Here is a 19368-nt window from a genome sequence, read left to right on the forward strand (position 1 = left end):
TGAACACACCGACCTAAATTCCCGTCTGGTGGCAATGAGCTGAATTTTGCTGCCCTGTGGATCTTACAGGTCCCTACTGGTTAGCAGTTTTGCTCATGTACATTTACCTGGCCTGCAGGTGCCCCAGCTCTGGCTCCTACAGTAGTCTGTTCCCGTCCTGGGTCCAAGGCCACTAACCGGGGGATAGGGAGGGAGCTGGGCTTCCAGCCCTCTGACTGCAGCTTCTGTGTGAGTCCCCCCCTCCCCTCCCAGGTCCCCTTTCTGAGGAGGAACCAGCAGTATGGAAAAGGCTCCCAAGCAACTGCCTGAGTTCCTTTCTTCCTGTGTGACCCTGGGCAAGTGGACTAACCTCTCTGAATTTTAGCATCCTAATTACAGACTAATGGTGCTGATAAAAATACTTACTTTATGTGGTCTTTGTGACAAAAGAAAATCCAGGAAAAGCACTTAAAACAATGCTCCATCCACTTCATTTTCATTTATTATTATTCTTTTATCAAACAGACGTGCATCTTCGCTTTTAGTCTGGGTTGTTAAGGCTTTGTCTATTTTTGATGTCATTATTACTTCTGTGATTTTTTTTCTGTGACCCCAACTTTTCAGTGAAAATCGGATATTTGGGGGGTAAATTATGGGATTACAGTGCACAAGTGAGTCCTGCAGCGAAGAGGAGAATTCTTTAATGTTGTGAATGAGTTCTTCTAAATATGATTCATTTTGTACCTTCAGATCCTGGACTATCACTTTTCTTAAAGTGGGGTTTATGTGCACTGCGTCCCTATATGAGAAACCCCGATTACCGTTCTCTCCTGCTCCCTGCCCTAGTGCGCTGGAAGGGCACTGATTGGGCTTCGTGGCTTTTGCCCTGCCTCTGTTTTGTGGGGGGGTGGTGGTGGATTTTTTTTTTTACTAATGCGGTTTTCCCCCTTCTGGCTGCCAGTTTTTGTGTGTGCATTGGGGATGTGTGTGTGTGTGTGTGTGTGTGTGTGTGTGTGTGTGTGTGGAGGGGGTGGGGGGGCGGGGTAGGTGTCTGATTTTGTTGTAATACACAGGTATGGCCACAAGAGGACAGAAGTAATCCACAATGTTGTCCTAGAGTCTCCATCTTTAGGTATTTAAAATTCTTATTTAAATAGTAATATATGTAAAAACATTGGATACCATTAACTGCTATAAAACGAAGGCTATCCATTTGATACACAGGTATAGATGTCAATGCATAAATATGCATAAATGCATGAAGATGCATAAGTATCGAAGTTTGACAAATTTAAAGGTACATCTATATTATGGTGTCTAGGGACACATCATTTTGGGAAAGGGGGTGTGGGAAGGGACACCTGCCCAAGACATTTATAGCTGGCAATCCTACTGGTTCTGTTCCCAGCTGATCTCTCCAGAGGTGTCCCTGTCCCCACCCCGTGCTATACCCCAGCCTTACCATTTTGTCTTAGAATACAGACCCATGCCCTGGGGGGCTCAGTCACCAGTCCAGTTTCATTTCCAGCACATACCCACAGTGTTCCAGATTACTGCCCCTTAGGGTTCCTAAAGCCCCAGTCTGGAATCTCGAATGGGTGGCTGGGGAGGACAGCCACCAAGAGACTTGGGCTATCCAGTTTGCTCTGCTCCAAGTTTGCCCTGGACTGGGGACAAGCCAAGCTGAACAGGAGACACAGAGGGCCATCCAAAGACAAGGAAAGTGGAGCCCTGCCCATAAAGACTTCAGAAGCTACCCAGGGGGACAGATAATTAACTATCACCATCTATGGAGCGCTAGCTATGTGCTAAAGATAGGCACTACCTTACAAAGTACAAGCACTTAAGACACCCATTGTAAAGGTGAGTAAAGTGAGGTTCAGAGAGGGTAAGTGACTTGCCCGAGGCAATGAGTGGCAAAGCTGAGATTCAAACCTCAAACGGAGGCCTTGTTGGACCCAGGAGTCAGAGGCCCAACCTTCCACACAGGGCCGGGTGTTCCACTGGGTACCACTAGAGGGCAGCACGGAGGCTCAGCCCACTTTCCTTCCCTCTGGGTGCTTGAGGTCCCTTCACGTTCACCGAGCTCCTTACTTCCCTCCTGCAGGAAATCACCCCTGGCCAGCTGAGTCTGGAGGACCTCTTGGAGATGACAGATGAGCAGGTGTGTGAGACCGTGGAGAAATACGGAGCCAACCGGGAGGAGTGTGCCCGCCTCAATGCCTCCCTCTCCTGCCTCCGCAACGTCCACATGTCAGGTGAGCGGGCCTTGGGGATGGAGACCCCTCCCCAGCACATCTGCCTCGGTTCCTCCAGATTTCTGTGCCCACTCTGCAGGCCAGGATGAGACGGAGTCAGCTTTGGATGGTAAATTCCACTCATGAGCAGAGGAGAGAAGGGCAGTGGTGGGTCAACTCTTGGAAGCTCTTGCTCAAGGAAGAGCTGAGGTCAGAGAGCATTTGGATCTGGATAATAAGGGCCCAGATGTGGAAACACAGGGTGTGCATAGGTGATCAGCGTCTTTTTACCAGAGACATTCTTAAATGCCTTTGTATTTGGGTCTGCATCCATCTAACTTCTTATTTTATCTTATTATTATTATTATTATTATTATTATTATTATTTTACCTAAACCATATACATTCATTGTAAAACAAAACAGAAAATAGATCAAAAGAAAATGACTGTCCAAGCTCTACCCCCTAGGGAACTTACTGTTGTCATTTTGGTAAGTGTTTTGGTGTAATCATTACAGACAAGTGGGTATGTGCATAACTATTTAAAAAAATTTTTTAATGTTTATTTATTATTAAGAGACAGAGAGAGACAGAGCATGAGCATGGGAGGGGCAGAGAGAGGGGGGAGACACAGAATCGGAGGCAGGCTCCAGGCTCTGAGCTGTCAGCACAGAGCCTGGTGTGGGGCTCGAACTCACGATCTGCGAGATCATGATCTGAGCCGAAGTCGGACTCTCAACCGACTGAGCCACCCAGGTGCCCCACGTAACTATTTAAAAAAATTTTTTTTAATGCTTTATTTATTTATTTATTTATTTATTATTATTATTATTTTTTAATGCTTTATTTATTTTTGAGAGAAAGAGAGACAGAGCATGAGTGAGGGAGGGGCACAGCGAGAGAGGGACACAGAAAACGAAGCAGGATCCAGGCTCTGAGCTGTCAGCACAGAGCCCGATGCGGGACTCCAACTCACGAGCGGTGAGATCATGACCTGAGCCGAAGTTGGACGCTTAACCAACTGAGCCACCCAGGCGCCCCACATAACTATTTTTAAACAATAGAATTAGGATTATCCATGCACATTTTGAAACCTGTTTTTTTTTTTCACCTCATGAAATAACTTCTGTGACTTGTTTCATCAGTTTGGGGTCCAAATTGTTAAGAAATAAATTCAACTGGAGATCAGTTGCGAATCAGGCAGCATCCTTTCCAGCAAGTAGAGAAGTTGTACAAAATGGAAGGTTTTTACAGGCAGGAGGGAGGGACAAGGGAGTTCTTAACAAAACAAAAAGGAAGATTGTTTCAGTAGAGGTTAAAACTAATTAAGTCCGGGTTTGCTATCTTGGGAGAATGACTCAGTTTGGGGCATGTTTTTTTCTTTCTTAACATCTTCTTTCTTTGATCTTTCCCATTAATTGCTCAGGCCCCTGTTTGCCTTCATTAGTGGGACATCAGATATCATCCTCTTGAGGCCTCCTGCTTCTCCCTAACCTCATGATTTCCCCACAAATTCTGGGGCCTTTGCAGTCCTAAGGGGTCAGCTGGGCAAACACCAGCCAAAGGGTTATTGGTCCGTCTGCCTGCTTGTTTCCGTTTCGGCCACAAGGTGTCACTGTAGAGCTTTAGTCTGGGGCAGTCAGGCAGGTGCTTATTCACAGATGCGTTTGCTGGATTCAACGTGGCGCATTCAACAAGTATTTACTGACTACTGTGTTCTGTTCCAGCAGGGCTGGAATACAGCAGTGAAGGAAAGAGAACATTTATGACGCAGGTTATTGGCCCAGATCCCCATGCATGCCCTTTTGTATTCTTTCTTCCTAGCAGATCCTTATCCAAGCTACAATCAAAGGGACCCTGAGTTGGGGGCTGTCCTGTCATTGAAGGATATGGTAGCATCCCTCGCCTCTACCTGCTAGATACCAGGAACACCCTCTCTTCCCCCAGTCCCGGTCATGACAAACAAAAATGCCTCCAGATAGTCTGGTGAACATTGCCACGTAGCTTTCCAGAAAGTTCGTCTCAATTTATGCCCCTCCCCTGTCCTTCCTCCTTGCCCCCTACAACGCAGGAGAGTGAGGACTGAGGTTAGGTTCTTAATTGCTTTCCAGAGTTCAGTTTGCATCTTCTCGCAGAGTTGTGCTACTGAGTTTGGAGAAGCCCACTCAGCCTTTGTGACATCCTGGGCTGGGTGAAACCTTGAGAGGGCCTCCAATCTGCTGTTTTTCAGTTTTGATCTAGATGCGCAGAAATGAGGGGCGCCTGGGTGGCTCAGTTGGTTGAGGATCCGACTCGTGATTTTGGCTCAGGTCACGATCCCAGGGTTGCAGGATCGAGCCCTGCGTCGGGCTCTGCACTGAGCGTGGAGCCTACTTAAGATTCTTTCTCTTTAAAATAGTAATAATAGGGGCACCTGGGTGGCTCAGTCGGCTGAGCGTCTGACTTCAGCTCAGGTCACGATCTCACAGTCTGTGAGTTCGACCCCGCCTTGGGCTCTGTGCTGACAGCTCAGAGCCGGGAGCTGCTTCGAATTCTGTGTCTGCCTCTCTCTCTCTCTGCCCCTCCCCCGCTCATACTCTGTCTCTCTCTCTCTCTCTCTCTCTCTGGCAAAAATAAATAAACATTAAAAAAATTAGGATAATAATAATAATAAAGATACACAGAAATGAATCAGATTTACGTTATACACACATATACACAACGTACCCACACAGGTACGTAACTGAAATGAGTCTCACGGAATAAGGAATTACCATCAAACTCATTCTTACCATGCACACTATTTAATATTCTTTGCTTTTTTATTCTGTGTCACTTACCAAATACTGGTAATGACTGCCACTTTTATGTCACACGTCACTTACAGGTTGTGAGCCATGGTTTGGGAAACACTGATCTCTTTGATCCTGGTGGGGAAGAAGAAAATTTCCCCCTACCCTTCTTGGTACTGGGCTGGGAGGGCCTCTATAATATAAGACAGATTAACAGGAGAAAAACAAACAAGGTCTATATACATGGAAGAGCCCAGGAAAACTGAGTAGCTCGTCAGAGTGGCCCGTCTCTAGCTAAAGACAAAAGAGGGTGTTAGATGGGGTGTGGGAGGCAGTTATGGGACGTGACCAGGAAAAGCACAATTAACAAGGGTAAGGTGGTTGTGCGAAAGAAGTCTCTGCCGTCTCCACTGATAGGAGTTTGTAGAGATTTAGAGTCACGTTTCTGATGCTGACGTGTGGAGGTTTCCCTTGTAAATGTCAACGTCTTTTATAAAAGCGTGACTTCTAATCCGTTTTCAGAGCTTCACCTGTGTCTGCTGTTTCTTAAAAATAACCAGCCTAGGGGCACCTGGGTGGCTCAGTAAGTGTCCGACTTTGGCTCAGGTCATGATCTCACAGTTCGTGAATTCGACCCCTGCATCAGGCTCTGTGCTGACAGCTCAGAGCCCGGATCCTGCTTCCGATTCTGTGTTTCCCTCTCTCTCCCCCCCTCCCCTCGTGTTCTGTCTCTGTCTCAACAATAAATAGAAAGCATTAACAATTAAAAAAGATGATCAGCCTAAAATAACCCTTATGCCGAAGAGACATGCTTTGGGGTGGCCGGTTCAGTTCCCCTTCACCCTCCATGCCTCTACCAACTCTTTCCCAGGCGGCTCAGATTCCGTCTACGGGTCCTGCCTCTGATGCCGGCCTTACGGCCTCTGGGGGCCTTGACGGCAGTGGCCAGGTGCTGCGCATTTGCCCAAACCCTGTGGCGCTTAGCGCACAGGTCGGCATGAGGGGCAGCTCCACTCAGTACCGCATGGGGTGCGTCACATTGAATACAACCCAAAGAACTCTTTATTACTTGTTACAAGTAAGGGGAGCCCTCGAAGCATTGCCTCTCCCAACAACGAAACCGGGGGAGTTTGGAGCCGCGGGCGCGTGTGTATTCACGGAGGAGCTTGGCAAAGGACGTTTCGGTCTAGAATTGGGGCGAAAGACAGAGTCCAGGTCCTGGTTGATGGAAGTCACGGGGCCAGCCAGGGTCGGCATCCTCTGTACTCTGGCTCCAGTGAGTCCTATGGCTTCGTGCCCACAGGGACTGGAATCCTGCAAAAACAACACAAGAGTGGGCATTAGGTCAGTCTTTACTTTCGAAACAGCACTGGGAGTTTTACCACTGATTTATTGTCTCTGTAGCGGCTGGACTCTGTCGCAGCTTGGTAGTGGCTGTTTGTTTTTTACATTCTTTTGTTCCCTTAAAGTCATTAACTACTGAGGTATGTTTTTCTGCAATTTTTATGTATCGCAGGGGGTTCTGCAAGAAAAGTGCTTGCGCGAAGAGGTGCCTGTCAGGCGTCGATCACAAAATGGCTGGGGTCCTAACCTGGCCTCTCTGATGTTAAGAAAGCTGTATCTCGTCTTCTCTGGGGACCCCTCACTCTGTCTTGTCTACACACTCAACTCCAAGTTCCCTTAATGTCATACTTTATTTCTCCTCTTCCTGTACACAGCAGGGACACTTGTCACATTTTAATTTAAATTTCAGCCTTTTGGGGGGGAGTGAGTTTTTTAATTTTTCTAATTTTTGTAATTTTATTTTTGAGAGGGAGGCAGAGCACAAGTGGGGGCGGGGCAGAGAGAGAGGGAGACACAGAATCCGAAGCCGGTTCCAGGCTCCGAGCTGTCAGCACAGAGCCCAACGCGGGGCTTGAACCCACGAACCGTGAGATCGTGACCCGAGCCGAAGTTGGACACTTAACCCACTGAGCCACCCAGGTGCCCCGGTTTTTTTTTAATTAAAAAAATGTTTATTTATTTTTGAGAGAGCACAAGTAGTGGGCTCTGTGTTGACAGGCTGACAGCAGTGAGCCCGATGTGGGGCTTGAACTCAGGAACTGTGAGATCATGACCTGAGCTGAAGTTGGAGGCTCAACCTGGGTGTCCTGGGATGCCTGTCTCCCCCTCCACAGGACAGGGATCGTACCTCTTCTTGCGAACCATTTTACTCCCGGCCAGACGTCAATATCTGTAGGGACTTAGTAAATATTTCTGAATTGCTACCTGAAACCCATGCAGATCACGAGTGGCTTAAAGTGCATGGTCTTTTGCATGGTTTGCAAAGTAGCTCAGGACTTGGCTTCTATTTGGAGCCCCACCATTCCCATTTCCCCCTCAAGCCTTAAATGTATTGGACGAGTCTACTGGTTACTTAGCGTTTCCTAGGTCATGCACGGATTTCACACCTTGGCACAGGCACCACTACCTGGAATCCCCTTTCTCTTTGTTCTCCCAGTTAATCCCTCCTCAGACCTGACTCCTGCCTCAAAGCCTCTGCACTTTGTTGAATGGGTGAATGAATGAATACTTCTGTCACCAGCTGACCGTGTCTTACAGCGATTGTCAGTCTCCTCTCCTTACTCCCTCATGCGACTGTGATCTTCCCTAGGGCAGGCACCCTGCTAGTCACCCTTTGAATGGATGTATCAAATCTGAGCCTTGCTCCTGGCTCAGATTGCCCAGGTGGAGGAAAGATCCAGGAAGCTGCTTGATGTGCTTGCTACCGCTCTCCACCAGGGGGAAGCAGTGAGCCATCCTCGACCAGTGCTTTTAAATATTCTCTCAGAGACGATCATCATTCCTTAGAAACTTCTAATGATCTCAGGAGCTGTGTGGTTCCACCATTCCCTGCCCTTCACTTTAACCAAAAATGTCCCAAGCTAGGGAACAAACTAGTGTCTTTCTCACCAGACTTTTAGACTTAAGCGTCATACTGTATTTATTGGCCTTGGTGGCCCCAGCTCTCAGCCAGAGGACTGGGGTCCTTCACAGTGGTGAAGTCAGATATCTTACATTCTGGTGGGTAGTGGTGATTCAACGCATGTTTGTTAAATGACTGAAGGAATACAGGTCGTATTGAGAAAGTCGTGGAATCATATGGAGAGCGGGAAGCTTTATGCCTGGCAAAGTGTATAATCTTGGCCTGTCTCTCTCTTAGAGGATCGAGCATCTTTTATTTTAGACCTGGGACTCTAATCTTAGTTTCCTCCTTGGGTGTTGGGGGTTTCTTTATTTCCCAGTGTCCAAGAAGCCTCCAAGTTAGGAAAAAAACTACCCCTTCCTCCCATCTGTGAGCGTGTTAGATCAGCCTGAGCCTGAAACCAAAGAATACCCAATTGTTCTTTCAACAGGTTCAGGGGACCCCAAAGCCATAATGCCTTAATCTTGTCATATCAGATGTGGCCTGAAACCAAAAAAAACATTCATAAATCCATTCAAAAAGTATTGAATGCCTGCAGTATGTCAGGCACTGTTCTGATCTCTGAAAGTGCACGCTTCGTGTCTGTCCTCAAGGGGCTTACATGCTATGGGGGAGGGGGGGAGACAGATGACACATTATAATCGTAATAAGCAAGTACATTACAAAGTGTGTTAGGATGAGTGCTGTGGGGGAAAGAAAAAGTGGAGCAGTGTCAGGGGGGGTGGCCGTGCCCTCCAGGAACAGGAAGGGGGCAGGTTGTCCTATGAAATAGCATGATGAGGGCAAGCCTCCTTCTTCTTCCGTTTTCCTTTCTGCTTCCCCTTCTCAGTCCTTCAGTGTCTGCCAGCAGAATGGAGTCTGGAATGAGACGAACCCGGGTTCTGCTAAATTCTGGGCCAGCCCCCTATTAGCTGTACGATTTTGAGTATGGCATCTCGCGGTTCGGAGCTTAGTTTTCTCGGTATGAGGATAAACATGATGAGCATTTTCACCCATGGGTCGTTGGTAGGATTGCATGAGGCGATACGGGCAAAGCACAGGGCCTGGCTCGGATTAGATACACGGTAAGTCTCACTGTTGCCGTTACTGTCATTGTCATACCATCACCCCTGCCCCCTGTACTGCATTTCCACCAACATTATCGCTGTCCCCATCCCCATCCCCATCCCCACCACCATCACCAGGGTCCTCTGGCCTTTTTCTGCCTCCAACTCGTTTCCCTCGACCTTCTTTCCATCCTTCTCTCTTTTTTTCTCCAAAGGGCCTCTGGCCTTCGGTTTTCTCTAATTCTTTGTTTCTCTGATTTCCCTTCCCTCTGAGCCACTGTCTCCCTCAACACTGCTGCTTCTTTAGAACCTGTTTACCCCCTCTGCTTGACTTGGTTGCTCTCTAGAGGTGACCCACCTTTCCCTGGCCAAAAACATTAAACAGAGAAGCCCAAGCAATTTTTCCATGGCACACAGCCCCATTTTCTCCATCATGGTCGCCACAGAGCTAAGGTCCTAGGGTGAAATTGATTTGTTTCTGGAAGAGTGTGTTCCTGCCCTTTGCTCCCCCTGCCCCCTCCAGCCCCAGACGTACAGGCCTCAGGCCTGAAGACAACAGGCTCCCTCCTTTCCTCTCTGGGTCACACACACAGCTGCGTATCAAAGAAGGGCCTGGAAGGGACAAGGCTCAGATATCAGAATACAGATGCTATGCTTTTTCTCTCTCTTGTTTCCTCTTTGCCCTTATTCTTCTTGGTCTTTGGGCTGCTTTCAGGCCAATAATGGGCAGTCATTTGCATGTTTGCTTTCCCAAGGAAAAAACCCCAGGTTCCAGATGATGGAAGACCTTGCTTTTCTCCTTCCTTTCTTCCACACTTACTTATCAAGCACTCAGTGTCTATCAGGCGCTGTGCTAGTTTCCAGGGCTTGGGGGCTTTCTCAGGCTTCAGGGTGGAGCTGAGACCCAAAAGCAGGAGGAGGAATTCTCCTGACGACTTGGTGGGGGGGGGGGGGGGGGGGGGGAGCACGCAGAAGTGCCTTGGGGCAGGAGGGATCAGGTGGCATCCTAGGCTCAGAGAGCCCAGTGGAACTGCACAGAGCTTGCACTGCAGGGTTTTGAGCCGAAGATGCATGATCATTCAGTTTGCAGACCAACACTCTGGCTGCAGAGTAGGTGGGTGGCCTAGACTGAGTTTTGGGAAGTGCAGGAGGAGGCTGGGGGTGGGGGCGTGCGGGTGTTGCAGGATTGTGGTGCGCAAAGGTCAGGAAGGAATTCTTGAGAGGTTGTATGGTGTAACTTTGTAAGCTTATTTGAGTAGCTCGTGGACAGGACCCGTGGGCCGAAAGGGCTGCACTTTTGCTGTATGAAGCTGGTGATTATACGCTTAGTGCTCGAGGGGATTATATGCTGCGTGCAGGGAATAGTAGATCATAAATGTCTTCGAATCTCTACTCATAAAACCGCTTTCACAAGATTTTTCCCGTGCTTCTCATTGAGCTTGACGTTAATTATGGGTGAGATGTGCAGGCAGTCATGAGACCCTTGAAGAATGTAGCCACCGGCACGTATCTGATCCTTATCGGAACTGCGCAGGCTGAAGTTCAGCCTGCTGAGCTAAGGGTGAACGTTTTTCTGCTTCTGCCCCTCATCACAGGGAGAGAGAAGAGGCCGGGGCACCCCATACCCCTGCAGCCTCTCGGAGCTCCCTTTTGTCAGCTCCCCTCCCTGCCAGCTCCTCATCGGGCACGTCCAGAGGGAGAACTGGCAGCCAGGAGGAAAACAGGATGCAAAATGGCCCTGAAATAGGATAGCCTCAGATGCTCTCTTGTTTCTTCCCAGTTTGGGCTTTGAACGGAGGCCACTAGAACCCTGCCTTCACTACAGCCTTCCTTAGACTGGAACAAAGACTAAGAGCCGTCTTGATTGCCCCATTGTTGCACTTGCTTCTAACTTTGGGCTGGCCTGGCAGCCCAGGGAGAGGGCCCCGCCCGAAGCGGCTGGTGTGTACCACACCTGAGTTCCTCTCTTTCCCTCATTGTTCGCTCCCCAGCCCTGATCCGTAGGTTCTCGGGGGCTGCTTACACAGACGTAGCACAAGGGAGAGGCACCGAATGCCGCCTTACGTGCAAATGGCTCATTCGCTCCCAGGATGCATCCCAGTCTAACTTCCTGTCTGAGTCGCTGTCGGGGACGAGGACATAGTGGTGGCTAAAACCCACCGGCTTCCCGCTCTCATGGACCTCATATTCTAGGCTAGCTGGATTCATGTGATGAGTGAAACTTACATTCATGAAAATGAAATGAAATGAATTTTGTACAGTTAATAAAAAGTGAAAAAAGTTTTCACTTAATAAAAATTTTCACTCAATTTTTCACTTAATCAAAAGTGAACAGATTCACTTTTTCCATCTCACCAGCCACCTTAAAAATTCTTTTTAATGTCTATTTATTTTTGAGAGAGACAGAGAGACACAGAGCACGAGTGGGGGAGGGGCAGAGAGAGAGAGAGAGAGAGAGACAGAATCTGAAGCAGGCTCCAGGCTCTGAGCTGTCCGCGCAGAGCACAACGCGGGGCTCGAACTCACGAACCATGAGATTGTGACCTGAGCCGAAGTTGGATGCTTAACAGACTGAATCACCCAAGCGCCCCTCATCAGCCACCTTTCTAGAGATCCATGGAGCAGCACGGATGTCAGGCATTCCCATCACTGCAGAAGGTTCTACTGGACAGGGCCGCTCTAGAATGTATTGGGAGAAATGATAAAATAGGAAAAATGACAAATGGTGACCAGTTTCACGTGGAGAATTAAAGTGGGGTGATATCATGGTGACCAGGGGCCTGGCTTCGATGGGGTGGTCACAGTGGCTGTGTCAGAACAAACCAGCGAGGCAGAACCAGTAAGATAAGTACAGTGAAGAGATTATCGCAAAGGCTTGGCTTAGGGGGATTGTTGGGGCTGGTAGGTTAGACTCTCAGGAAGGGCGGGCTGGCTGGCATCCACATTGCTGTCCCCCTGTGTTCCCCTCCTTGCGAAGGACTGAATCAGGCCTATCCAGATTATTGAGGATAATCCCCCTTACTTAATAAAGTCGGCTGGCTGCTGACTTTAATCACATCTACAAAACACCTGCACAGCCTCACCCACATTGACGTTGGACTGAATAAGTGGGGACTACAGCCACATCGACACAGCGAACTGGCCGTCACAGCAGGCCTCTCTGAGAAGGTGCCATTGAAACGAAGTCTCGAATGCCCAGAAGTTACCAGGTATGAAAAGATGGGGAGAAGAGCATTTTGAGAAGAGCAAATGAGTCATGCCAACCTCCAAAGCATTTTTTTTTTAACGTTTATTTATTTTTGAGACAGAGAGAGACAGAGCATGAACGGGGGAGGGTCAGAGAGAGAGAGGGAGACACAGAATCCGAAACAGGCTCCAGGCTCTGAGCTGTCAGCACAGAGCCCGACGTGGGGCTCGAACTCACGAACCGCGAGATCATGACCTGAGCCGAAGTCGGACGCTTAACCGACCGAGCCACCCAGGCGCCCCTCCAAAGCATTTTTAAGAAGCAGAAAAGAGGCCCTCGTGGCTGAACCATAGGCTGTGCTCTGGTGACTTGTTGCTGTGTGACCGTTGACCCCCAAACTTAGTGACTTAGAACAACACGTGCATTGTTATCTCTTCACGATTCTCTGGGTTGCCTGGGCTCAGCTGGGTAGTTCTGTGGTTCCACGTTTTCTGTTGGCTGGGCTGGAACATTCAAGACGGCTCACGCCCATGGATGCCAGCTGGCGGTGGTAGCTGGTGGGAGTTGAGTTTGGGCTGTCTGCTGGGGCACCCACACGTTGCCTTTCCGTGTGGCTTGGGCTGCTTGGAGCGGGAGTAAGCGTTCCAAGAGGGGGCAAGTGGAAGCTGCCAGGTATCTTAGAAGCTAGTTCTGGAACAGGTACGGTGTTGCTTCTGCTGGTAACTGTATCAGCGGGGGACAGTGGGAGAGCAGGAACGCTGCGAGTGTAATGGAAAAAGGAATTTATCGTGGGACTCCAGACCTTATACAACTGTAGGAAGAGCTCAGGAAGTAAAAGTTCAGGAGGGAGACTGAAGATTCAGAGAAAGGTCTCTAACCTGTCCTGATGTGGGTAAGCCCGCCTAGGGACATCTGGAGGGAAACCAAGAAGACGACTGGTGTAGACGCCTCTGGAAGTTTCTTAGATCTTTGGAGCTGTTGCCTCTGTGAGTTCGCAGGCCAGTGTCTGGTGTTGGATTTGAGGTCGCTGTTGGTCCCCAGGGCCCAGTGTCAGGATGAAGAGAGTTGGCCGTGGAGCAGGAGGAAGAGAGGATAAACCAGACCAGCACCCCTGCATCTGTCTCCTGCTGTCCCTGACCCGTGCATCAGAGCATCACAGCTGCAGCTTTACTTCACTTCCCAAATTCTGTGCAACTTTGGCCGATTTTAACCCGGAACCATACAGAGAAGGGGAATCTGGAGACGAGGGTGCCAGCATAGCCAAGCTGACAACACCCTAGGCTGGTGCAGGGAGCAGGGGCGGCTGGAGAGAAGGTACGGGGGAGAGACAGGCAGGGACCAGCTCAGGAGCCTCAGAGCCATGGCAAAAAGCTTGGGTTTCTTCAAAGCAGAATGGGAAGCTGTTGGAGAGGTTTTAAGAAGGGGATTGTCTTGGGGCACCTGGGTGGCTCAGTCGGTTATGTGACCGACTTCAGCTCCAGTCGTGATCTCGCGGTTCGTGAGTTCGAGCCCCTCGTCAGGCTCTGTGCGGACAGCTCAGAGCCTGGAGCCTGCTTCGGATTCTGTGTCTCCCTCTGTCTCTGCCCCTCCCCCTCTCATGCTCGCTCTCTCTCTCTCTCTCTCTCTGTCAAAAACAAACATTAAAAAAAAAAAGGGAATTGTCTTGACTTGATTTCATTCAACTCCTAAGTCAAGGACGGATGGGACTTAGGTACGTTTTGTCCATTGGCCACTCTCCCTTTCTCCTCCTTCATCCCTTAGTTCTGCTTCCCTTGGGCTTGGCCTCAACTTGCCCTGTTTATCTGAGTCTACCTTACCTTCCTTATCTGTAAAATGGAGGCTCTGGTAGTATCTTCCATAATTATGACACTACTGCCAGAAAAGAAGTGAGTTAATAGAAATAAACACACAGCCAGATGTCTGGCAAATTGCATGCTTACTACATAGTTGGCTATGATTATCTTTATTATTATTTTGAAAGTCAGAGCCCCCACCCCGCCCGCCAGCCTTTGTCTTACAGCCAGGGAAGCAGACCCCTCTCTGAGAAACCTGGTCCAGGGCTTAACCTGCCCTTCCCGATATAGCTGCTACTCTCACTTTCTTGCAGGCCACCTTTGACCCTTCTCTTTAGCCCCCTGCCACTTCATGCGGTCCGCTCTGGCTTTTGTGGGAAACCCCCAGTGGGAACAAAGAGGGCCTGGCTCCCGGCTATCATCTCTGATCTGAGCCATGGTCCTCCTTCTCTGTATTCCTTGCACCTGGGAGGTAAGAGAGCGGAAGCATTGGGCACAGAACTTGTACTGTGTAGTCTGCAGGGGCCGAAATGTTTGAGGATCGTGGGTCCCGCGTCCACTAAACCAGATGAACTGAATCAGATCCAAACTGTTAAATCTTAGAATCAGACCCCAGCTCCTTCCCCAGGCTCCTGGTTGGTCCATCTCCAGATGTCTTCATTAGCTCCTCACACCAGCTACCCTGACCTAATTGCATTTCCTTGAAAAGCCTGCCGCAGGGCCTTTGCACAGGTCATCCTTTCTGCCCGAAGTGTTCTCCCCTCATCTTTCCGTGGCTGGTTCCTTGTCATTTTGTTCTCAGCTCAAATGCCACCTTCCCAGAGAGCCCCACATCCGTCTCAGTCACTCATAGTCCCATTACTCTGTTTTATTTTCTTCACGGTTCCTATCACATCTGAAACGATTTTGTTTATTTGTTCGTTTCTCTACTCCTCACCAGAGCAGTGGTGCTCAGACCTGAATGTGCATCAGAATCCCTGGTAGGGCTCCCGGACTTTGTGTTTCAGCTGGTCTGGAGAAGCACCCAGACACCTGCGTTTTGTAACGAGTTCCCTGGGTGCTGCTAGTTTGGGGATGCCACTTTGGGAGCTGCCGTGCCAGAATTGTTCCAGAGCCTGGCTCAGAACTGTCGAGCAAAAAGTAGTCAGTGAGTGATCAGATGAATGATGGAGACCCATGAAAATAGTTAAGAGCAGATATTGGTTGGGTCCTTACAGAGGCAAGTGATGTGCCAGATAATTGACATGCAGCACGGGCTCATTTAATCCTTTCAACTTTTTTAAATATTTATTTAATTTTGAGAGGCAGAGAGAGACAGAGCGCAAGCAGGGGAGGGGCAGAGAGAGAGAGGGAGACACCGAATCCGAAGCAGGCTCCAGGCTCCAAGCTGGCAGCACAGAGCCCGACGTGGGGCTCGAACTCATGAACCGCGAGATCATGTCCCAGGCCGAAGTCGGACACTCAGCCGACTGAGCCACCCACCCCGGCGCCCCCTCATTTAATCCTTTCAGCAACCTCATGAGGTTCATATGATTATTCTTTCTGTTTACTGGTAAGAAAACTGAGGACCAGTGAGGTAGCCTCCTTGGCCTGGGTCACGTAGCAACTGAGTGAGTGTCAGAGCCCGGGTTGGAGCCCAGGTAGGTCTGGCTGCTGTTAAGCCTCCCGTAAGAAAGCCATTAAGAGATGGCTTCTCCTTTACCCTGCGGGCGGGGTTGGTCCGTATATTTCCATTTGCTCAGTTTGAGTGTGCATCCCCCTGGTGGTTATACAGGGTAAAGCAGCTTAAACCAGAAATGAGATAAAAAGGCCTTATTTAGAGCCCCCATATACATACTGAATAACAACGGCATTGCCCGTCCACAGAACCCTTCAGTTTTAGGAAGCCCCTGCCTGCCGGTGATCTTATTTGATCCTCACAGATGTACCAGTGGTGGGTAGACCAGGATGAGCACCCATTTCACAGGTGGGAAAACTGAGGCCAGCAGAGGGACACTTTGACTTGCTGCAGAGCAGGGGTTGGAACTGCAGAACCCGTTCCTGCTTCTCAGTGCAGAGCCCTTTCTGCTGTGGGCCGTTTGGGGATGCTGGCCGGGACCTCGTCGCCCCTCCAGGTTGAATCCTAGAGCTGCACAGCTGGGACACTGCCCTGCGGTGGGTGTGGCTGGGAAGGGTCCGAAGTCCCTTGAGACTCCTCAGAGCCCTGGGAGGCTCCCCTTTCTCCCAGCAAGGGTCAGTCTCCCTCGGTGAGTATTTCTGCGCTGTTCTTAGCAATGGTTCTGAGAGAGAGTGGGTACGTGATCCTTGGGCATGTGATTATATTTGAAAAGCTGAGTCAATATGCAGGAGGAAGCAGGGAGGGCAGGGAGGATGGAGAGAAGCGTTATCGGGTGTTATTTTTAGGAACCATATTCCCTACCCACCCCCACCTCACACCCCCAGTGTCCCAATACTGGGATGGCATTGCTGGAGATGAGATGGTCTCAGTTTGTTATGGTCATGCTTTTCACTCAGGTGGCCTTTTAAGGCGTTGTTTAATTATTTCCCTGATTACCGATTTAACAATCTTGCACCAGAAGTAACCCAAAGCTATTGTTTGGGGGAGGGGGAAGACAAGGCAACGTTTGGACCCAGCTCGCGTGTTACTTATTATTTTCAAAACGGATACATAGCAAACAGTTCCAGAAGGAGATACGCTTGGATATTTTAGCATCTTGGATATTGTAGCATCGTTGTTTTGGGTTAGGGGTGGTTATGATTTCTCTTTAGGTTGTCTGCATTTTCTATCTTTCTGGGCACGAAGCAACCAGTTGTGTAACTTCCTAGAAAAAAAATTTGAAGGAAAAAACTCCTCCTTGAACCCAGTTTGTTTACCTTGTTCTGTCCCCCTTGTCATATGTTCCTCCCCCGGCTGCTGGTGCCTGTTGGGGCTGTTCGCCCAGACCCTGTAGAGTTCACTGATTTTATCTATTCATCAAACCTCTCCTCTTTGTGTCTGTTCAAAAGAAAAACTTCCTGGCTGCATGTTCCTGAAGCAAACCTTCCCATGGCTTAGACAACTCCTGATGATGCCTCAAGGTGCCACTTAAATGCCACCACTGCCAGGAAGCCTGCCTTGATTGCCCCTGCTCTTCTCTTGTTATCAAGTTATCCTGTAGTTGTTTTGATATATAAATATATAAGCCTCCCATGTCAGATTATAAATTCCCAGACAGCAGGTACCCTCTCTTGGCCAAAACAAAAATAATAACAGGAAATGATTAAGTGCATAGTTTGTGTCAGGGATTATCCTGCACTGATTTTAAGGAAAACTCCCCTTACTCTTCAGAACTTCCCCACGAGAGAGGGACTTTTGTTTCCTGGTTTTCCGATGATCGAACGGAGGCACAGTGGGTGAACGAAGGGGTCCAAGGTCACGTGGCCAGTAAACTGCAGGGGCCAGGACTTGAGCTCTGCTGACCACACCCTTGAAACACAAACAGGTGCTTCTTTTGTTTTCTAGAAAGTCTTCCTCACCGCAGCAAAGTAGCATTGGATGAATTAACAAGCAAATGAGCCGTCACGATTTAATCATGGAAATGATGCCCTTGGAGCAGAAGGTTGAAGCATTTTTAGATTTGCCCCAGGAGAGAGTAGGGAGCGGAAGACAGTTTCTGTCTAGATGTCAGCGGTGGGCTCCCTCAGTAGAGATGAAGAACAGATCATGAGAGAGAATTCTCTCTAGACGTTGGCAAACAGGCCACCGCCACGTTCTCCCTCTACTTTTGTAAATAAAGCTTTATTGGAACACCACCACACCCACTTGTTAACAACATCTGTGGCTGTTTTCACACTGTAGTAGCAGAGCCGAGCTATGTGGCAGGGGTGGGTAGGGCCCAGAAAACCTGAAATACTGTCTGACTTCTTACAGAAAAAAATGTGGTACCCTTTGCGATGAAAGACTAGGCAGGAGAGGACCGTCGGCTCAAACAAATACACACAGGCTTGAAACCGGGAGAGGTCTCGGTCTGATGTAAAGAGGATCCGCCTTTGGGAATAGGGGAGTCAGTAAGCAAAGCGGTCCCCAGGCTAGAGGAGGGACATTGTCCCTGGAGAGCTCTGCGGTGAGGATAAATTACGGCTTGCACCGTGGTTCAGCCTTTACGTGGAGCTATCCTTTCTGAATGCCTTACAGTACTATGTGCTCAGGGGAAGGAAGAAAGGGCGTGAAGGATGGGCATGCTCAGAGAGGTTAAGTAACTTGCCCAGGGTCACACAGCTAGGACCTGTTAGAGCCTGCCTGCACTCAGGCTCATGCCAGTCTCTCCCAAAGCATGCACTGTCATCACGCAGAGTTTTAAATGCCAACTTTTCTTTCTTTAAAGAAAAAAATTTTAATGTTTATTTTTGAGAAAGAGAGAGAGAGCACGAGCGGGGGAGGAGCAGAGAGGGAGACACAGAATCAGAAGCAGGCTCCAGGCTCCGAGCCGTCAGCACAGCGCCCGACGTGGGGCTTGAACCCACGAGCTGTGAGATCATAACCTGAGCTGAAGTCAGACGCTCAACCGACTGAGCCCCCCAGGCGCCCCAAATGCTGACTTTTCTTGCCTGTCTCCGCCAGATTGTGGGTTCTCTGGGGGTGGGGACCACGGCTCGTTATCTCTGGAGCACCTTCAGACCAGTGTCTGCGAGGCGTCCCGCTGGCCCAGTGGGATTCTGAGTGTGGGGTGCCTCACACTCCAGATCTCCCTCCTGACCTCACCCCTCACTTGGAAGAGGAAACGCGAAACGGCCTCCCTTCCCGCAGCCACACAGAGGGCGTGTTGACACCTGCACGTCAGCCCTGTCCTTGGGAACAAGCTCAGTTTAGCTCTATCATCTGATCGTGTGCTTTCTTTAGCGCTTTTGTTTCCTTCTCTGTCTGGTGCTTTGTGGAGGAGAAACGAGGCGGGCGGGCTGTGTCACCGGATACAGGGATGCCCTCCAGAAGTGAGGCTGACCCTGGTCTTCCAGCTCTCCCTTCTGAGGACCTTCTGCCTTTATTGTCACAGAGGTTGGAGGGCTTGAGACACACGTGGATGTGGTTTTGCTTTAAGCCCTAGACTCCTTGCTCGAAAAAGTGAGGGTCAAATAGCTGCTCAGCTGCAGACACTTGGATGCTTTTTCCTCCCAGTGTTTATTGCCCTGGAAACACCACCCCACTGGGACCACCTTGTGATGATTCCCGACGGCCACCAGGGGGTGCTGCCCGCTAATCTTCCTTTTGCCGAGCCGCCAAAGAATTGGCTCAAGTGCCACTGAAAAGATCTACACTGATGTGCCAACGACGAGGAACCTCGGTCTGATCCTCTCAACTTTCAAATAGGGAAAAGCCGAGTCCCCGAGAGGAGAAAGGTGCGGCCCAGCCACGG

General features: G+C 49.5%; 1 protein-coding gene across 1 annotated transcript in view; it reads left to right on the forward strand.

The window, feature by feature from the left end:
- Window positions 1-2090: 2090 nt before the first annotated feature.
- Window positions 2091-19368, forward strand: part of KSR2 (kinase suppressor of ras 2) — a 325968-nt gene continuing 308690 nt past the window's right edge. Inside the window, exon 1 of the mRNA XM_049619270.1 lies at window positions 2091-2237. Coding sequence (XP_049475227.1) covers window positions 2129-2237 — 109 coding nt within the window. The 5' untranslated portion in view covers window positions 2091-2128. The remainder of the gene's footprint in view (window positions 2238-19368) is intronic.

The sequence above is a fragment of the Panthera uncia genome (assembly GCF_023721935.1).
Source record: "Panthera uncia isolate 11264 chromosome D3 unlocalized genomic scaffold, Puncia_PCG_1.0 HiC_scaffold_8, whole genome shotgun sequence".
Classification (NCBI taxonomy): Eukaryota; Metazoa; Chordata; class Mammalia; order Carnivora; family Felidae; genus Panthera; species Panthera uncia.